General features: G+C 47.4%; 1 protein-coding gene across 1 annotated transcript in view; it reads right to left on the bottom strand.

The window, feature by feature from the left end:
• Positions 1-1,986: 1,986 nt before the first annotated feature.
• Positions 1,987-17,575, bottom strand: part of SHISA9 (shisa family member 9) — a 208,397-nt gene continuing 192,808 nt past the window's right edge. Inside the window, exon 4 of the mRNA XM_077316458.1 lies at positions 1,987-9,938. Coding sequence (XP_077172573.1) covers positions 9,580-9,938 — 359 coding nt within the window. The 3' untranslated portion in view covers positions 1,987-9,579. The remainder of the gene's footprint in view (positions 9,939-17,575) is intronic.

Here is a 17,575-nt window from a genome sequence, read left to right as displayed (position 1 = left end):
CTTTCCACTTTTCTAATCTAATTTGAGGACTGCATTAAACCGGGGGGTTGAAGGGGCAGGGCCGGCTGGCCAAGCTAAACAAATTAGAGCAGACACAAAGGGAGAGGGAACAATGGGCGCCTGATTGCTCACGGGGGCCATGGCAACCGCTGGAGAGCCAGGGTCCCCCCCCCCCCGAAAGCCCTTTTGGCATGATAGTTAAAAAAAATATCCTGTTCTTATAGCGGGAAGGTTTGTAAACACCGAGACCGGCGCGGTTGAACTCCTGTTCCCGAAGGGGTTTAAAATGGAGCTTCGCTAATTTCCGGGACGTGCAGTTTTCCCGGGGAAGCTGCCGTTTCAGCATGACCAGGTCCCTTACCTTCCTCACATAGAATCATGGAAGGGACCTCCAGGGTCATCCAGTCCAACCCCCTGCAGAAGGCAGGACACTCCCGGCTACCTGCCCACCCACAGGGACCCCGATTCCATGCCCAGATGATGGGCCGCAACCCTGCCCCTGATTCCCTGGCTAATCTGGCCCCGAGGAAGTCGCCTCCCAGCCCCCAAATTTTGATCCACGTTGTCTTGGGCGTGCAAGAATGGGCTGCAGGAGCCAAGCACGAACAAGCACTGACTTCCTTGCTTTTTCTTTTTGACTTCCTGTTCACAGACAGCATTGCTTACCTGCGAGATGACAGCAGGAGACTAATCTGGAGAACTGGGTTTGATTCCCCACGCCTCCTCCACGTGCAGCCAGCCTGGGCCAGTCACTGTTCTCCCAGAGCTCTCTCAGCCCCACCTCCCTCATAGGGGGAGAGGAAGGGAAGCTGTCTGAGACTTCTTTGGGGAGTGAAAAGCAGGGTATAAAACCAGGAGCCTTTCCCTGCCCTCCTCCATGTGACAACCTTTCAAATACTTCAAGAGAGCCATCTTGTCCCCTCTCCACCTTCTCTTCTCCAGGCTGGACATTCCCAAGTCCCTCAGCCTTTCCACAAAGGGCTTGGTCCCCTGACCCCGGATCATCTCCTCTGCACCTTCTCCATTTTGCCCACGTCCTTTTTGAAGTGAGGCCTCCAGAACTGCACACAGGACTCCAGGTGCGCTCTGACCAATGAAGTTCCCAATTCTTGCCTCCAGGGTCTGCGACCACAGCCGTACCTGTTTAACACCAGCAAGGCGCTCGCCTTGTTTGCCTTCCAGCCTTCTCCAAGCGGCCGCTTGAGGGACTTCGGCATCAACGCAATTCTCCCTTTTTAATGCTCGTCCTGGGCAGGGGGAAGGGAAGAGATGGACACCCGCTAAATACTTGGCTTGTGATTTTTACCCGGATACAGGTTTTTCCACAGCCTTCCCTGAATAGGGATTTGCATCTCCAAACAGGTGCAGCATGCATGAATCTTCAAGCTTGGCACACGAACGGAGCCAGAAAGAAACCTGGACCGGGGATCAGAAACTGGAATATGGAAACTGACTTCAGACTCTCTGGCTCCGCTTCCCCCGTCGAGCAGCTGACTGGCAGGCGATCAGCTTTGAAACAAACGATCCCATATGTTTGTTCCCTAGCTGATGCATCCGTGCGCTCTCTTGGGCTCAGGGTTTTGTTGGAAGCTGGCACCTTCGGAAACAAACTGGCAATCCGCACCCCTGTCGTGTCAAGGGGGGCTGTTACGGGCCCCCTGTCTGGCACCAACCAAACAGACAAATCTCTGCTTCTGCAGAAACTGATGCTTCCTAGTGGATTTCAAGGCCTGGGGGCAGAAACCAAGTATCACCTGACGGGGAAGTCCAAGACCTTACCTGTTCACGGCCTGCCACTCAACACCAGCTCCAAGCTCAACAAAAATCATACACCTCTTGCTGACGCCCAGATTTGGCAAGTCTCCAGCCCCGTTACCAGCAGGGGTTTACAAACGGAGTTCTCGGTTCACATAGAATCTGTTTTTATTGCCCGGTAAGAAATTCATATTAATATAGTGAATACATATGTTTACAAAGAAACAGCTCTTAAAAAACAAAACAAAACAAAAGACCAATTTTTATTGTAGGAAGTGGTTTCAAACTCAGTAATCGTTAACAAGTATTAACACGGGTATACTTACGGAACAAACATTTACTAAAATAGCTTTTCCCACGTAAAAATATGCTTAAAGATACACAAAGAAAACCTGGAGTGCAGTGCCGGAATGCAACAGAACACATGGAGAAAGGGCGAGATTCCACTGAAAGGTCAGATTGCAGGACCCCTCTGCCCTGTCACAACCAAGTGTGAACAGAACGCATAAGAGATGCATGCATCCCTTCCCCACATTTCCAGATGCACATGATCTCGGTGTGGAAAACAGGGAGAAGCAGATTTTCTCTATTTTGTGTACCGATTGCTCCAGTATTTTGTTCTGGGCGCAGTTTTGTTCCATCCTCATTCAAGTAGGATCATTTCTAATGTTCAGTCTAGAAGGCCCGCTATGCGCACACGTCTTATTGTAGAGTTTGAGAACTGTTAGCCTGTGCCTGCCTTATGCAGCATTCTTTCTCCTCCGGTGTATTTATTCTGCAGCTACTATCAACGCCCTGTACTTTTTAAAACCAAGCAGCCTCCATTTAAATGCTTGTGATTCAGGTTTTGCACATGCCTTTGAGCGCTAGCTTGTGGAATGAGAGAAAACAGAAACATAAGCAAAGGGGGGGGGCTATGTTGAAATTAACATTAAAAAAAAAATGACAAGCAGCTGCAAAGCTCCCTTTTCTGTATTGCACTGGGGGGGTGTTCTCTGCTGTGTTATCAGCCCCTGTGAAAAACGCGAGTGACACAATTTCATAATGTAGAAGAACATGTTGAGCGTACAGAATGTATGGTAGAACCCACTGATGCTGGCAAAATCGGCTGCAACTCCACCAGAATTTACACAGAGCTGCAGTTAGTATGGGGGAGGAGACCTCTGGCAAAAGCTTTTTATGGCTTGTGCCACTAAACTGAAAATAAAACCTGAGGGGCACGGTGTCATAGTAGCGCTTATTTCCTGTCCTTCCTTGCAAATGTGTTTCTTTAATTTGTGTTCCTTTAATTTGATCCTGCACACGGATTGTGATTTGGACAGTTTTAAAAGGCTGTCCTGTGCCAAAAGAACTCCGTTTTCCAAACGGCTCAACCCCAAGCAAATCTTAAATTCAGCAGATTCCGGAAAGTCCATGTGGCTCAGCCGCCATTTTAATGTGAGGCTTCCGGAGGCTGCCAAAATGGTTCCGCCCTAAACTTTGTTCACTGAAACATTAAAGGGAAAAAAAATGGTTTCAAAGATTTAGGCTTCTCATCCCAGTGTCTCTCATTTCATGTTAATTGCATTCTGCACTGACGATTCCCCTCTTATTTTCCTCGCATGCAGCACTGAAATCCTTTTTTCTTTTTCTTTTCTGCACTGGGAATAATGCTGTTTGTCTCTTCTCTGATCCCACTTTCAAGTCAATACCAGCAGGGAACTAAACCTTGTGCAGCTTCTTTTAAATGTCCATCTTGGGTTTTCATTTCGGCAATCCAAGACTAGCGATAGTCTCACATGGGTAGAGTCGTGCTGCTTGTCAAAAATGCTTTTTAAAACTTTAAAACAATGTAAGAAAAATGGAGCTTGTCCAATGATGGGGGGGGGGGTGATGGAATTTGCAGAATGGGTGGAATGACCTTGATGTGGGCAGAGGAGTGACCTTTGAGTGTGGCAGTATAAGGGTGATAGGGATCCAAGGGCTTTTTAAATTGCAGTCAGCTTGGAAGCAAAACAAGGGGAAAATTGGCACAAAAGCACTGTCAGAAACCTCAGGGAAACAGTGACCAGAAAGCAAACTGAGCGCCGAAGGGAGGAAAATCAATGCAGAACGACAAAGAAAACTCGACGGACATGCACAGTGAAAGCTCAGGCAAATACCCGTGCATAATAAACCTAAATGGGGCATGCTGCAAATACCTCTTCCTTCGGTTCACGAGTTATATTTATCTTTATTCTGCTCTGTGTTTCCAATACAGACCTCGATAAAACACTGCAAAAAAAAAAACACCTTGATTTGATTGCATGTACGACTTGCATCAAAATTCTTTTTCTGCGGTGTTTTTCTTATGCACACTTGCCTTCCTGTGCACTGAAGAATCACTACAGGAAAGGAATCTGGATACAATCCATACGGCATTGGCACATGCATTGATGCACCTCTTTCATTTCATTTATTTATTTATTTTTGAATTTATACCCCGCCTCCTCTTGACAGAGTCGCCTCGAGGCGGCTGACAAAATAAAACCACAAAACAGCATAACCCAGAAAACCCCGTTAAAACATAACGCATTCGTAACAAAAACAGCAGTCGTAACCGCCCTGAGCCTTCGGGGTGGGCGGTATATAAATGTGAAGATAAATAAATAAATTTATAAACAAACAAACAAACAAATAAATAAAAGTAGAAAGATAGATTGTGGTGCCAAAAAGTTTCTCCCAATCTAACTCAGCTGGTCCCAACCAAGGACCAAGTCAGGATCTTAATAGAATGGTTACTGGTCCTGATCTTTTACGTTCAGTTTGGGATGCACGGAATAGGGAGGGTCCCCCAGATTGTAACGCCGGTCAATCCTCTGGTCAATTTATTTTTTACAAAAATACCCTGTCTTATATTATTGTTCATTGTCCTGGCTCAAAATTCTTTTTTGCAACATTTCCCTAAAATAATAATAATAATAATAATAATAATAATAATAATAATAATAATAATAATAATAATAATAATAATAATAATAATAATAAAGAAAATAACAACTTTGACTGTTGGAACTTATGACTAGCTGGTCTCTGACCGTGTAATAAATATCTATCTAAGAAAAGAACATGATGATAGTACAATCAAATCAAGATTGCTTTTCCGCAAGGACTCACCATATCGTTAACACAGAGGAGAAAAGCGGGCAAATTAATGGAAGTTATCAATAGCTGCAACAAACATGGCGCCCAGGACCAAATTTTGAAAATAAAATAAATGGAATACTGAAGGATTCCTTTGGCATTAGTTCCACTCATTCTCATTTCTTTTCTGAGTTTGAATTTCGGAGTTACCTCCTCTTGCCTACAAAGAGGAACCGATTGGTTAGGAAACCTCCAGGTTGAATTGATGGAATCCCAAAGGAAAGAAACAGGGAGCGGATCTGTTGATCGTTACGCTGAAGCCCAAACGGGGGGAGAAATTCCCACGAGGAAGATCACAAAAACACCCGGAGTGGCTACATGTGATTCATCCCCTCTTCCAACGGGACCTGGAAGTGGTAAGTGATATTGAGTGCTGAGGCAGCCCTACCGTTGTGAAAGCAATAAATATGTGAAATGACTGAAAAGGAGCTACATGGTGGCAGTATCAGGGAGGGAGCGTTCTCTAAGAGTAGTGCCGCATCCCTCGGATTCATCTATTCTTTCTAGACTTCACGTGTTTTAACAGCCCACCTTGGTATCATGTCCAGTGGATCACTGGGTTTTGCAGGAACACGTCTGTTATTTATTCTCGGAAGCAAAGGAAACAATTCAAACAGTGTTAACTTTTCTCTCTCAGCAAGCCTATGCTTACAGGCTAGAGATCTTTGGAAAATCCTCATAGCAGCTCAGACGGACAACCAGCAGACTGGGAAAGTCAGTGAGCTATTGTCAAATGTCAGCTGGAGAGATTACATGCCAGTATAGGTAAGTATACTCAGTAATCTGTGTATACTCACATCTTTCTTCTCAACCTTACATGCTTTTGGAATGTTTGCACACTTTATTCCTCCAGACTAATCTCCATGGAAAACAGGGGTCACGACGCGACCCAGAGATAAGCACAGCTAAGCCCCCTGGAATCGATAGGCTTAAATGCATGGCTTAACCCTGGGAATTTCCATTGGACTACTGGAACGCCACTGGGAAACATCATCTCATAGAGTTGGACGGGACCTCCTGGGTCATCTGATTTCATGGCACAACTTGTTCTGTATGCATTTGTGAGCCGGTATACAATAAAGACTAAGTGATGAATCAGGAAGGCCCAAATTTGAACCTTGAATCAGGGACTCAGGAAGTGGCCTTGGGCACGATGCTTTCTCAGCCCTTCCCCTGCCTGTACTCAATGAAGTTGATTACCCTCGAGGGTGGGATGTAAAGACTACAAGACAATGGGAGAATGCTTGGAGCACGCCAGAAGACCACGTGAATGCAAACTGTTAGTTGAGTACCATTACATCTGGAACGCCTCCAACATGCTGATCATTTACAAATGGATGAAATTAGCTCCCTCCTTCAACCTCCCCCTGATGAGGCGTCGTTCCGGCATAAGCCGCAAAACGGTCGGAATCCACCGAGGATGGCATGCCATCAGATTTCGCATCTCTCCACATCTGCCTAAGCAAACCAGCACATCAAAACCATGCCCCATCTTGTGAAATAGACATTCAGACCCCCGGGCCTCAGTTTGATTTCTGGAGAACGCAGAACATAACATCAGAGGCTGGAAATGTTTTGGACAATCGTGTTAGTAAGAATAAACTCAGATTACTCTCAAGGAGAGGGTCAGCAACTTTTACAAAAGAATCTGCGTTGATGTTTCTTTTTCGTGTGTGTAGAAACGTCGCTGTCACTGTGTGGGGTCAACTGCCGTGGGGTTTATTTGAGTACAACACACTTGTAGGGAATATCTTAGCTTAGGCTGTTTTCTAGTTTCCCCAGCCTCGGCTGTGTTTATTATCACACAGAGCATCGGGCTTGTCACTTCAGCCAGGGGTAACCCAGGGAAGCCCAGTCCCATCTGAACAGGGTACCTCCAAGGATTTGGAGGGCGTGCCTCCAAGGAACACCAGGGGACATGATGCAGAACATCCCTTGCCTGGCTGCATACAATATATCAATCAATACATCAGTGGTTGATTGTAGCAGAAGCCCAATTCTGCATGTTCATGACAGGATACACATGCAGCCAAATTACAAACGGCAATATCGATCGACTGCCCACCATGTTAAACCCGGTGATTTTATCACATGCTGGGGGGGAAAAAATGCCATGTTCTGAGCCTCATGTCGGACAAAGGCCTGGAGGAAGGTTGTGGCCAATAGGGAAGCAGGTTTGGGGGGAAATTGCTCCTTGGCCAATTACAGAAGGTTGTTCTTTTCTGAAATCCGATGTGTGGCTAAAGTTTTGGTTTGCTGCTGCTCTTCGGAGAAGGCCTGATTCTGCTGCCTGTTTCGGGGAAGCCCTGTGGACCTGGACTACTTCTGATCATCACTGGAGAAGAATTTATCTGGGTTGATTTAAGGAGAATCTTTTTTAATGTTTCCCTTGTGTTTCCCTCAGACGCGCCAATCGCTTAATGGCAGCCGTTGGGGCCAAGGAGAACATCAGCCCTACTTCCCCTGTCTCAATCCATCCAGGCACGCCATTGGATCACAAAAATTTAGATCGTTTCCCTCCTCCTCTCCTCGAGAAGAAAGGACATCAGGCAGTCAACAGCGCTGTTGCTTTGACCCATCTATGTTTTGAGGAAATTATATTTTAATAATTTAAAACTGGGATTTTTAAAAAATTCAAATTGTAAAAATTTTATGTTGTGCATCTCGTTACTCACCCTGTGCATTTGGGAAACGGATGGAGGGATGGATGGAGGGATGGAGATGATAAGAGAGAGAGAGAGATAAGAGAGACATAGAGAGGGAGGGAGAGACAAGATTAAGAGATAAGATAGATAAAGAGATTGGGTAGATGGGTGGATGGGTGGGTGGAGGGAGAGGGAGAGATAAGAGAGAGAGAGATAAAAGAGGCACAGAGAAAGAGAAAGAGAGAGGGAGAGAGAGAAGATAGAAAGAGAGGGAGAGAAGGAGGGATGAGAGAGAGATGGACAGTGACAACACAGTGCCACAAATGTATTTCAGATTCAGACTTCCAAAGCAGGTGCTCTCAACTTGTTCCTCTTGGTTCCCGCTACACACTGCCCTGGGGATTTTAATGCACCGACGCACTGACATGATGGGAAGCCTTGGGACATCTTGTTTCAGTTCTAGAGGACAAGTTAGAGGATTCACATTGAGCCTTGCAAGATCTTGAGTTTCAACCTTCACTTGCTTAGGACCTTCGCCTCGTGCCAGTCGCTGTCACGCAGCCTAAATGAGCCTACAGGGGAGAGGACAACCACATGAGCCTTCCTGAGATCCCTGCTGGAATAGCAGGACAAAGATGAGACAGGTTTCTAAAAAATATAGGCTACTTCTTAAGGGCCATGGCATCACATCGTCCCCACCATATGGTCTTAGGAAAAGGGGATACCAATAACAGCGAAGGGCAGAGGGATAGAGCTGGAGTTAGTCACCAAGGAGCAGGGCCATCAACGCAAGAACGGGAATTTTCGGCCTGTTTTAGTCGGGAAGCAACTTGAGCAGGGAGGAAGGGAGGGTGACTGTTTTTTTTTTTTCTTCTGACCTTGAAAACACCACATTGATCAGTGAAACATGACCTGTCAATATTCGGGGCAGCAAAAGGAACAGGGGGACATTACTAGCGAGGAAAGAACCCCTAAAACGGGTACGGATTTCACTTGAAAACAAGACGGTCATTCAACATTAGTAACACAGCAAAGGCACCCACCCACGCAAACTGATCTTCGGTCCAAGGAACTGAAAACGGACAGGCGGGTGCTAGGGGAAGGGGATTTCAGGACAAGTCGAAGAGCAAAATCGCTATACGGTGCAGTCAGAAAAGGGAGAGGTTTGGAACAGAAGGAGGGGAAGGGAGGCGTGCCGGGTTGACACAAACTCTTCCGCCCTTTTTTTTGGGGGGGGGGGGGGGAGGTCCTGAAAACTGTAAGAAACAACTGAAACAAAAGAAACCCTTTAGCGATTTCCACTAAAGGGCAAGTCTCCGTCTGCTTTTCATTATAACAGTCTTCGTAGGTTTCGTCCGTGTCTTCCCCCCCCCTTCCGTATTTGATAAGGATGTGTATTTTTTGCTTTGCTTGCTTTTATACGGATGATACAAAAACATAACACTCAACATTAGGTTTTTACCACGGTGGTTTTGCTCTTTTGAGTCACTCCCCGACCCCCAAATCACAGGTTCAGTTAATAGGACTGATCTTAAAATTTGTACAAAAAAAGATTCCTGACCCGCAACCGTGTATTTCAAGGTATTGTTCCACCTGTTTGTCCAGCTGCCTTGAGGCAGGAACGCCGCAGAAAGGGCCTGTCTTTTCAAGCCGACACAGGGTGTCTCTGGACTTGTGCTACTTCGCATCATGGATTTGAATTTCGGAGTAAAAACTAACAACAGCAGAAAGGAGAGGCCCGTCCCAAGGGGTAGATTTCCCGGGTAAAACAGAAATCCGTTCAAACAACCTTCCGTGTATTGCTGGATAAGCGCTAACCCAATCTTCGGTTCGAGCTTGCTGTTTTGGCCAGGGATGTCCATCTCCTTGCTTCTTGTTAGTTGTTGCTGTTGTGGTTTTTTTTTTTTTTTGCCTGTTCCACTTGGGTTTTGCTGGGCTTTTTTTTTTTTTTTTTCCCCCAAACAGATCTTTTTTTAAAAAAGAAAAGAAAAGAAAAGAAAGAGAAAGGACAGGCAGCTCAGACAGTCACCTCGGTCTTACTGTTAGTGATGAAATATGGCTGTGTGGGTAAGTAATGCTGACTTCGCGTGGTCAGAGGGTCACTCACGGTGGGGTCTCCGCCAAGGTTCCTCCCTTTGGTTGCATAGGCCTGCTGGCGGAGGGACTGGTCACTAGGGTCCCATGTTTTGTACGCTAAGGGGTGCATATGTGGCTTTGTGGCTTTGGACTTCTGCCCGTTTTGCTTCATGGTGCCCCCCTCGAGGATGTACGGCCGGTCCTCCTCGACGCGAACCGGGTGGAGGGGCAGGCTCCCTTTGGCCGCCAGCTCGGCGAGATGCCTCCGCTTGGAGTAGAAGTCTTCGTTGACCTTGTCAGCTGGGGAGGCAGAGGAGAAAAACAGCATCAGCCATGAGCAGAGGGAAAGGGTTTAAAATTAAGCATACAATTGACAGACAAGGAGGTATAAATAGACGGCTCTGTTGGCTAAAAAAAGACAGGCTTCCAGATGGGAGCAACGTTCACTTCTAAAATAGGGTTCAGGGGAAGATTTTTTTTGCGGTGCGGGCCATCCTCACTTCCGGCAGCCAAAAGGCACCGTTCAAAATGGAATTGGTTAGAGCCACAGATTAAAAATATTTTAATCCGTCAGAACTGTTGCTAGGCCTCACGCTCAGTGTGACACCTTTGGGTTAGGCTGTCTGAAAGTCGGTAAGATCCAGGGTTAGACCAGTGTCAGAAGAGTGTCAAACCGAGATCCGTCCGAGCTGAGTTCAAATCTTTCCTCTGCCTTGAAGCATCCTGGGTGACCTTGTGCCACCCACTCACACTTAGCCCCATCTAGTTGTGTGGACAAGATGGTGAAGGGAAAATGTGGTGGCCACTCCGAGCTCCTTGGAGAATATGATTCTATGATCCTGCGTAGAGCAGGGGGTTGGACTAGATGGCCTGTATGGCCCCTTCCAACTCTATGATTCTATGATTCTATGATCCTGCGTTGAGCAGGGGGTTGGACTAGATGGCCTGTATGGCCCCTTCCAACTCTAGGATTCTATGATTCTATGATCCTGCGTTGAGCAGGGGGTTGGACTAGATGGCCTGTATGGCCTCTTCCAACTCTATGATTCTACGATTCTATGAACCTGTGTTGAGCAGGGGGTTGGACTAGATGGCCTGTATGGCCCCTTCCAACTCTATGATTCTATGATTCTAACAACCACAAAATGTGAACATAAAAGAGAAACAGAATTGGGAATATTCGCTCACCTCTATAGAGTAACAACACAATTCTTAGACAGAGCAGAATGTGCATCAAATTGTGGGGATTTGCACGTAGACAATGCAAGTGGTTAAGACCGGCTAACGGCTTCAGCCTCTCTTCCCAGCCAGCCATGCTAGTTCCCTTGGATTCCACTCTCTTCCCTTCCTTCTCCCCTCTGCTCCTGCCTTGAATTCTGCCCCTATTTAGATCACTAGATAGCTCTCTGTACACCTGCAGCCAAGCTTTACCTGCCCTTCCTTAATTTGAAATATGGAGATAGTTAGGTATGCCAATAGGTTTTAGACAAATTTGAAGCATATGTAACCTGTACAAACATTCATAATACAAAGGGCCATTTGGAGGGTCCTATCCCAGGAAGGTTGTATAATCCCCTGACCTTTCCTTTTCATCTCCATTTCTAAAAGGTACCCCTTCTGTTGTCGGTGCTAGCAAAACGCTGCAGGAGATGTCGAAAGCCAGAGAGGAGGATATAAATATAGATGTGAATCTCTCTTCCCATTGTGGAATAAAGGCAACATTTCGCAGGGTTCCTGGTGTGATGTTCCCTTTTCCGCTTGCGACTCAGGAGAAGAGAACTCGCTCAGGTTTCTGCTCTCAAGTTCACACGGCAGGGACAGGAATGTTCGGAACAACTCCCGTTTATTGGCCAGGAGATACAGGGATGAGTGGAGCTGGATTTGGGACAAGCAAGCTCGTGCAGTGTACCATTCCATCTAACAGAGCAGGGACTCCACCCTATGAGATTAAACCAGCGAACACAAATACATACCCTTCTATTGTAATACATACAATCAATAGACCATGCCTGAGAGATTTCCCTTCTGGGCACCATCCAGACCCACATGAGCTTCAGCAAAGCCGCCATTTTGGCCCAGGGATGGGATACTAAGGCCGTGGATACCACTGGCATTCTATCGCTTTAATTTTTGCGAACGCGGCTTTGATCCGGGCTGGTTATTAAAGCAACTCGTACCATTCTGTAAAGAATTCCTCATTTTACATAGCCTATGGAATTTCCAGGCCCTCGCCCAACAATCGTGGAAGAGAACGGAGATATTTCATGGCGTAGCTCCGCGCATTCTCTGCAATCATTTAGTTTTTAAGTAGGCCCTTAACCTCCGAGTGCGATGGAGTATGGTTTTATATTCTTCTCCCCGCTGTTAAGATAATGCCTTGGATTGAGTTTGCAATTGTTTTGCTCTTGCAAATTTTCGGTGTTTCAGCAAATTGCCTTTTATGGCATGTTTGTAGCAGTTTGGAAAATGGGGAACCACTTTTCTTCAGAGTTGACCCAAAGGAACCCTTAGCTCCTTATTCAGGCTGTACTTAGTTAAGGATCTGTTCTATATACACATCCTGGGCTTTATAAATAGATTCCCCACCTTTTTTGTGTGCAGAGCTCTACACAGGCAGGAAAGGAAAGGCCATGGACCACCACCAAAGCTTCTGCAGAAACTCAGTGGTCCACGGACCCCTGGTTGGGAATCCCTGGCTTAGAGGGAGGAGAAGCATTTTCTCCCGTTCAATTCTTCAGGCGCAACGACATGTTTCTGAAGAAAGAACTATTTCCCGAAAATAGCTTTAATCGATAGCCGTTCAAAGCATTACTTTGGAAGGGCCCATTAATCTGAACGTACTTGAAGCTTTTCCGTTAAGACATTTGGGCCAGAAGAAACGACACCATTGCCGTTCCTTCTCATTGTGTGCCCGATTTCTGCGTGATTTTTCTCACTCCTCGTTGCCCTGTGGCCCATCTGTTTCCCCTCAAATCTCCTGGTGGTGGCCGGAGATCTCCCAAACTTACAAGTGGTCACTAAATCACAGAGATCATTTTGCCTGCTTGGTACGGTGGGACATTGTGCCCTGTTGAGATGATGATGAAGAAGAAGAGTTGGTTCTTATAGGCCGCTTTTCTCTACCTGAAGGAGTCTCAAAGTGGCTTCCAGTCGCCTTCCCTTTCCTCTCCCCACAACAGTCACCCTGTGAGGCGGGTGAGGCTGAGAGAGCCCTGAGATTACTGAAGAAGAGTTGCAGCTGGCTGCATGTGGGGGAGTGCGAAATCAAACCCACCTCGCCATTTTAGAAGTCCACACCCCTAACTACTACACCAAACCCTCCCCAAGCTCTGCCCATCTTGCCAAAGGGAATGCTGAAATGTTTCCCCAGCTGCTTGGGCGGGATGGGGGCGACCAGGAAATGCGACGTCTAATTGAAAACCACCTGGGAGTTCTACAGACCGAAAACCAAACAGTACTTTCCCTCCCTTTCACACAGTGACTGGGTGAGGGATCCTTTCTTTGCATCTTCCACAGTGCCAGAGAACCTTTGAAGGAAGAGAAAGAACTTGGCGAACTGCAGTTGGATTGTACGCTCGAGACGAGATTCGGACAAGTTCTGGTTTTCCATGCAAGAAGAGTATCCCTCCATTCATTGGAAGGCTTTGAACATTGGCTGCCGTTTTTGACGTTCTACGTTTTCCTGCCTCGCGAACAACAAGATGCAAGAAATCATCTCCTCTCGGTGGTGGACGAAATCCTTATGTGCTCGTCTGAAGTCTGTCCGAGGATTGAGCATTCGTGCGGAAGGAAACAAGCATAGGTCTCACATCGAAAGGAATCAAGAGGTAGGTTTCGTTACAATGAGGCTGCTGGCTCGGTGGCGAGGTGTGTTATACAAGGACTCAACGCAACCAGTCAATGTGGTCCAGCTGGAAAGGAGAGATGAGGCTGGGCTTGTGGCCCGGGACCTTTGTGGGATCAACCTTGTTGTGTCACAGCTGTCTCCACCAGGTTTCAGTAGGGAAGGGAATAAATCTGCTTTGCCTTGCCATGTTATGCTCTTTCATTTCAGAGAGAGAACACAGAAATGAAGGCACCACATGCTTCTTCTGGTGGAGAGCCACTTGATGGCTAGCCCACAGGCCAGGGATTGTTCTGTTCTGTCCACAAGACAGATGGAATGATTTGTGAGGTCTTTGTTGTCACTGCCACTGGTTCTCACCCCTGGATTTTGGCTCTTTTCCATCAGTGAGAAAACACAGAAATGAAGCCACTGCATGCTTCTTATGGTAGAGAGCTACTTGATGGCCATCCAAGAGCGCAGGTATCGTTCTGCTGTGTCCACAAGACAGATGGAAGGATTTGGGGGTCTTTGTTACCACTGCCATTGGTTCTCACCCCTGGATTTTGGCTCTTTTCCATCAGTGAGAAAACACAGAAAAGAAGCCACTGCATGCTTCTTCTGGTGGAGAGTAACGTGATGGCCAGCCAAGAGTGCGGGTATTGTTCTGTTCTGTCCTCAAGATATATAGAGCTGGAAGGGGCCATATCGGCCATCTAGTTCAACCTCCTGCTCAAGGCAGGATCAGCCTAAATCATTAATGATATCTGTCCAGCTACCGCTTAAAGACCATCAGCAAAGGGGAGCTCACCACCTCCTTAAACAGCTGATTCGACAGCTGAACTACACTTGATTGTGAATTTTTTTTCTACGTTACTGCTCATCCTCTCCTCTACTGCCAACAGGAGCCACTCCCTGCCCTCCTCCAAGTGACAACCTTGCAAATACTTAAAGAGGGCTATCATGTCCCCTCTCAACCTCCTCTTCTCCAGGCTGAACATTCCTAAGTCCCTCAACCGATCTTCATAGGGCTTGGTCCCTTGGCCCTGGCTTCTCCTCCTCAGATGATTTGTGGGGTCTTTTTTGTCTCTAGCCGGTCCTCGGGTGTCTGTTGTGCGGCAGCTGGATGACAACATCGTCATCCATCAACGATTCAGTGCCGGGCCGTGATTCTCCATTAACATTTCCTCCACTTAAATCCAAAGAGGCTTTCTGTAAGATCTGCATAACTAGCAGCACGAAACCAGGAGAACGGGAGGGATTTCGTTTTCAAAAGTCATCTTGGCGGGGGAGGAAAGTGGGTGAGGAGGGGTTGGGAGTGCTGAAGGAGGAAGGCGCTTTCTTGGCATCAAAGCTGAGCAAAGCGGTAGTATTAGAAAGGCAGAGGGCCTGCAGAAGGGGATACCTGAAGCTACTTGACACAGATTCAGTCCGTTGGTCTACTTAGCCCAGTATTGTCCGCTTTCATTGTCAGCCTTAGGCAGAAATGTCCCACATCCACTACCTGAGGTCTTCTTACTGGTGATGCCAGGGACTGACATTTGACTCTGCATGCCAATCCAGTAAACTATGGGATTATGCACATGGTTTAGGAGTCTATAATGCTGCCTTATACAACCAGGCTGGGGGAGATGCATCTAGCTCCACCTTGTTTGGTCTACATGGCTGCAACTTTCCAAGGTCTCTGGGGACGTTTAGGGGCACAAGAAACCTCAAGGCCTGCCTTGCTTTAGATCAGTGGTCCCCAACCCCCGGTCCAGAGACCGGTCCCGGTCTGTGGATCTGTCGGTACCGGGAGACGGCTCCTACTCGTCCTCCTCCCCGGCTGCTGCCTCGGGGGCCGCCCTGTCACTCTGCCGCCGGTTCACCTTTGGTGCTCTCCAGCGGCCGCCATGGCTGGGGCTCCCCCTCGATGTGGCACTGCGCAGCTGCTGCTGGCAGTGCCCCCTAATGGGTGGCGGGAAGTCAGGGGCGCCGGCGGGAAAGCAAGTGGAGCAGGGGCTCCAGCAGCAGCAGTGACGTCCCTCGGCAAAAGACTACCCACCCCCCACCCCAGGCCTCAGTAAAATTGTCAAGCGTTGGCCAGTCCCCAGCGATAAAAAGCTTGGGGCCCACTGCTTTAGAGGACCTGGCATGTTCATTTCCTCTCATGTTGCTCGCATCTGGCTTAATGCCGGTAATCTTGGTTTTCAACAGCAGCGACGCATATGCTTCCCTGGAAATCTATAATCGTATTTCAGCCATTTGCTCGACTGGAAATCTCCTGCAGCGAGGCTGCGTTTGCAAGGCTTCCCAGTCGAGCAAAGGTTAACGTGAGCAATTATGCATATTTAGAGAGGTTTTTTTAGTTTTACTGGAGCTTGGCGATTTCTTTCTTTCTCTCCCTTTCTTGAAATGTGCAAGTGGCTCAGAGGTAATGGGGGAAGAGGAACAGCACAGTACTGGGGTTCAAAAATAAATCCCCACTCGACCATGAAGGTCTCAAGGTGACCTTGGGCCAGCCATTCTCTTTTAAACCAAACCAGGTGAAGGCCTGGCACGGTGAGAGCTTGTGGGGGTGGGGAATGGGGAAGTGATGTCACGGCTTCAAGAGATGTTCTAGGAATTGCCCCAGTCTCTATGGTAAATACAGTATGGGTGAATGCCTAGAGAGTCATCTCCCTCTAACGATCCACTGAACAAGGGCAGGGGAGAATGGAGATTTGTCCACTATCAATTGGTAAATAACAATTCTGCTTACACCAGTTTGGTGTAGTGGTTAGGAATGTGGACTTCTAATCTGGCATGCTAGGTTCGATTCTGGCTTTGCTTTGTATGGCTTGGCCATTTTCCCTATCGGAAACCATGGAGGATGGGGTACTTTATTGGGGTGCCCAGAAAATTGGACCCCCTGGGCCAACCTTTTTGAAACTTGGGGGTTCTTTCAAGGAGAGGCTCCAGCAACTATGCTGCCAATTGGCTGCATCTACCTCAAACCCTGCTCCGACGAGATCACTGAATACGCTTCAGCTAGATTTCCTGTTGACTTAAACGGCTCCATAAGGTTTTAAGGGTAGGGGATAATCCAAAGGGCATTATCAATTCGTGTTTTGGCGATTCGAGTACTGCATTAATGGGATGTGCAATTTGGGTGCGGAGAACACACACACCCCCGGAATAAGCATTGATTTGGATCCTTGGGATAAAGTGAACTGAGCTGCACATTCCTACTTATTACAAATCGGTCTGAGATGAAAACGGGGTGTGTTTTGTCGGTATCTGTGATGGCAAGATGCAAGATGCATTGCTCTGATTAAATTTTGCTTGTTCTTTTGTCAGCGGAGGACCCATATAATCAAGCCAGTCATATTTGCATTCACGCTAAGTAACAGCGCTTGACCCCAGTGACATCAGCGCTAGCCAAATCTGATTGGGCCATGGAGCACCGTGACGTCATCTGACTCCCTAATTTGGTCCCTGATTGTCTAGACCAGGGGTAGTCAAACTGCGGCCCTCCAGATGTCCATGGACTACAATTCCCAGAAGCCCCTGCCAGCGAATGCTGGCAGGGGCTTCTGGGAATTGTAGTCCATGGACATCTGGAGGGCCGCAGTTTGACTACCCCTGGTCTAGAAACACTGAAAAAGAGAGCAGGCTTAACCAGCAACATGATGCCTTCAAAGTGGCCGACGTAACGGGCATGAACAAGCATTTTATTTATTTTGTGAACAGAAGGCGGGCTGGCTATATAATACGGCCATTTCCCATGTGATCCCTGACTGGTTGGGACCTCACATGTGCCTAATCCAGCCCAGAAAAAGCAGACGGGCATGGCAGTGAAAGATGCAGCCATTCTAAAAACCAACTCAATTGTTTCATGGGGATTCATTTGCCGTCCAAATCACTATTTGAGGTCCCCCCCAAAAGTGGAACAGCCTACCTGGAACAGGTAAGACAAACCTATCACACCCAGGCGAACTGATCTCTGCCCTACGACTAGCCCTCCCATCCATCATGCAGCTAGAAAATGAGGACGGGAAAGATTTTCTCAGTTCCTACAAAAATTGAGAAGTCAGGGACCGTCAGGGGAGGTGAGTCATGATAACGAATCCAGAGACATTCTAAGCTCTCTCAA

The sequence above is a fragment of the Paroedura picta genome, chromosome 17 (genome assembly GCF_049243985.1).
Source record: "Paroedura picta isolate Pp20150507F chromosome 17, Ppicta_v3.0, whole genome shotgun sequence".
Lineage (NCBI taxonomy): Eukaryota > Metazoa > Chordata > Lepidosauria > Squamata > Gekkonidae > Paroedura > Paroedura picta.
This window is presented reverse-complemented; position numbering and strand designations above follow the sequence as displayed.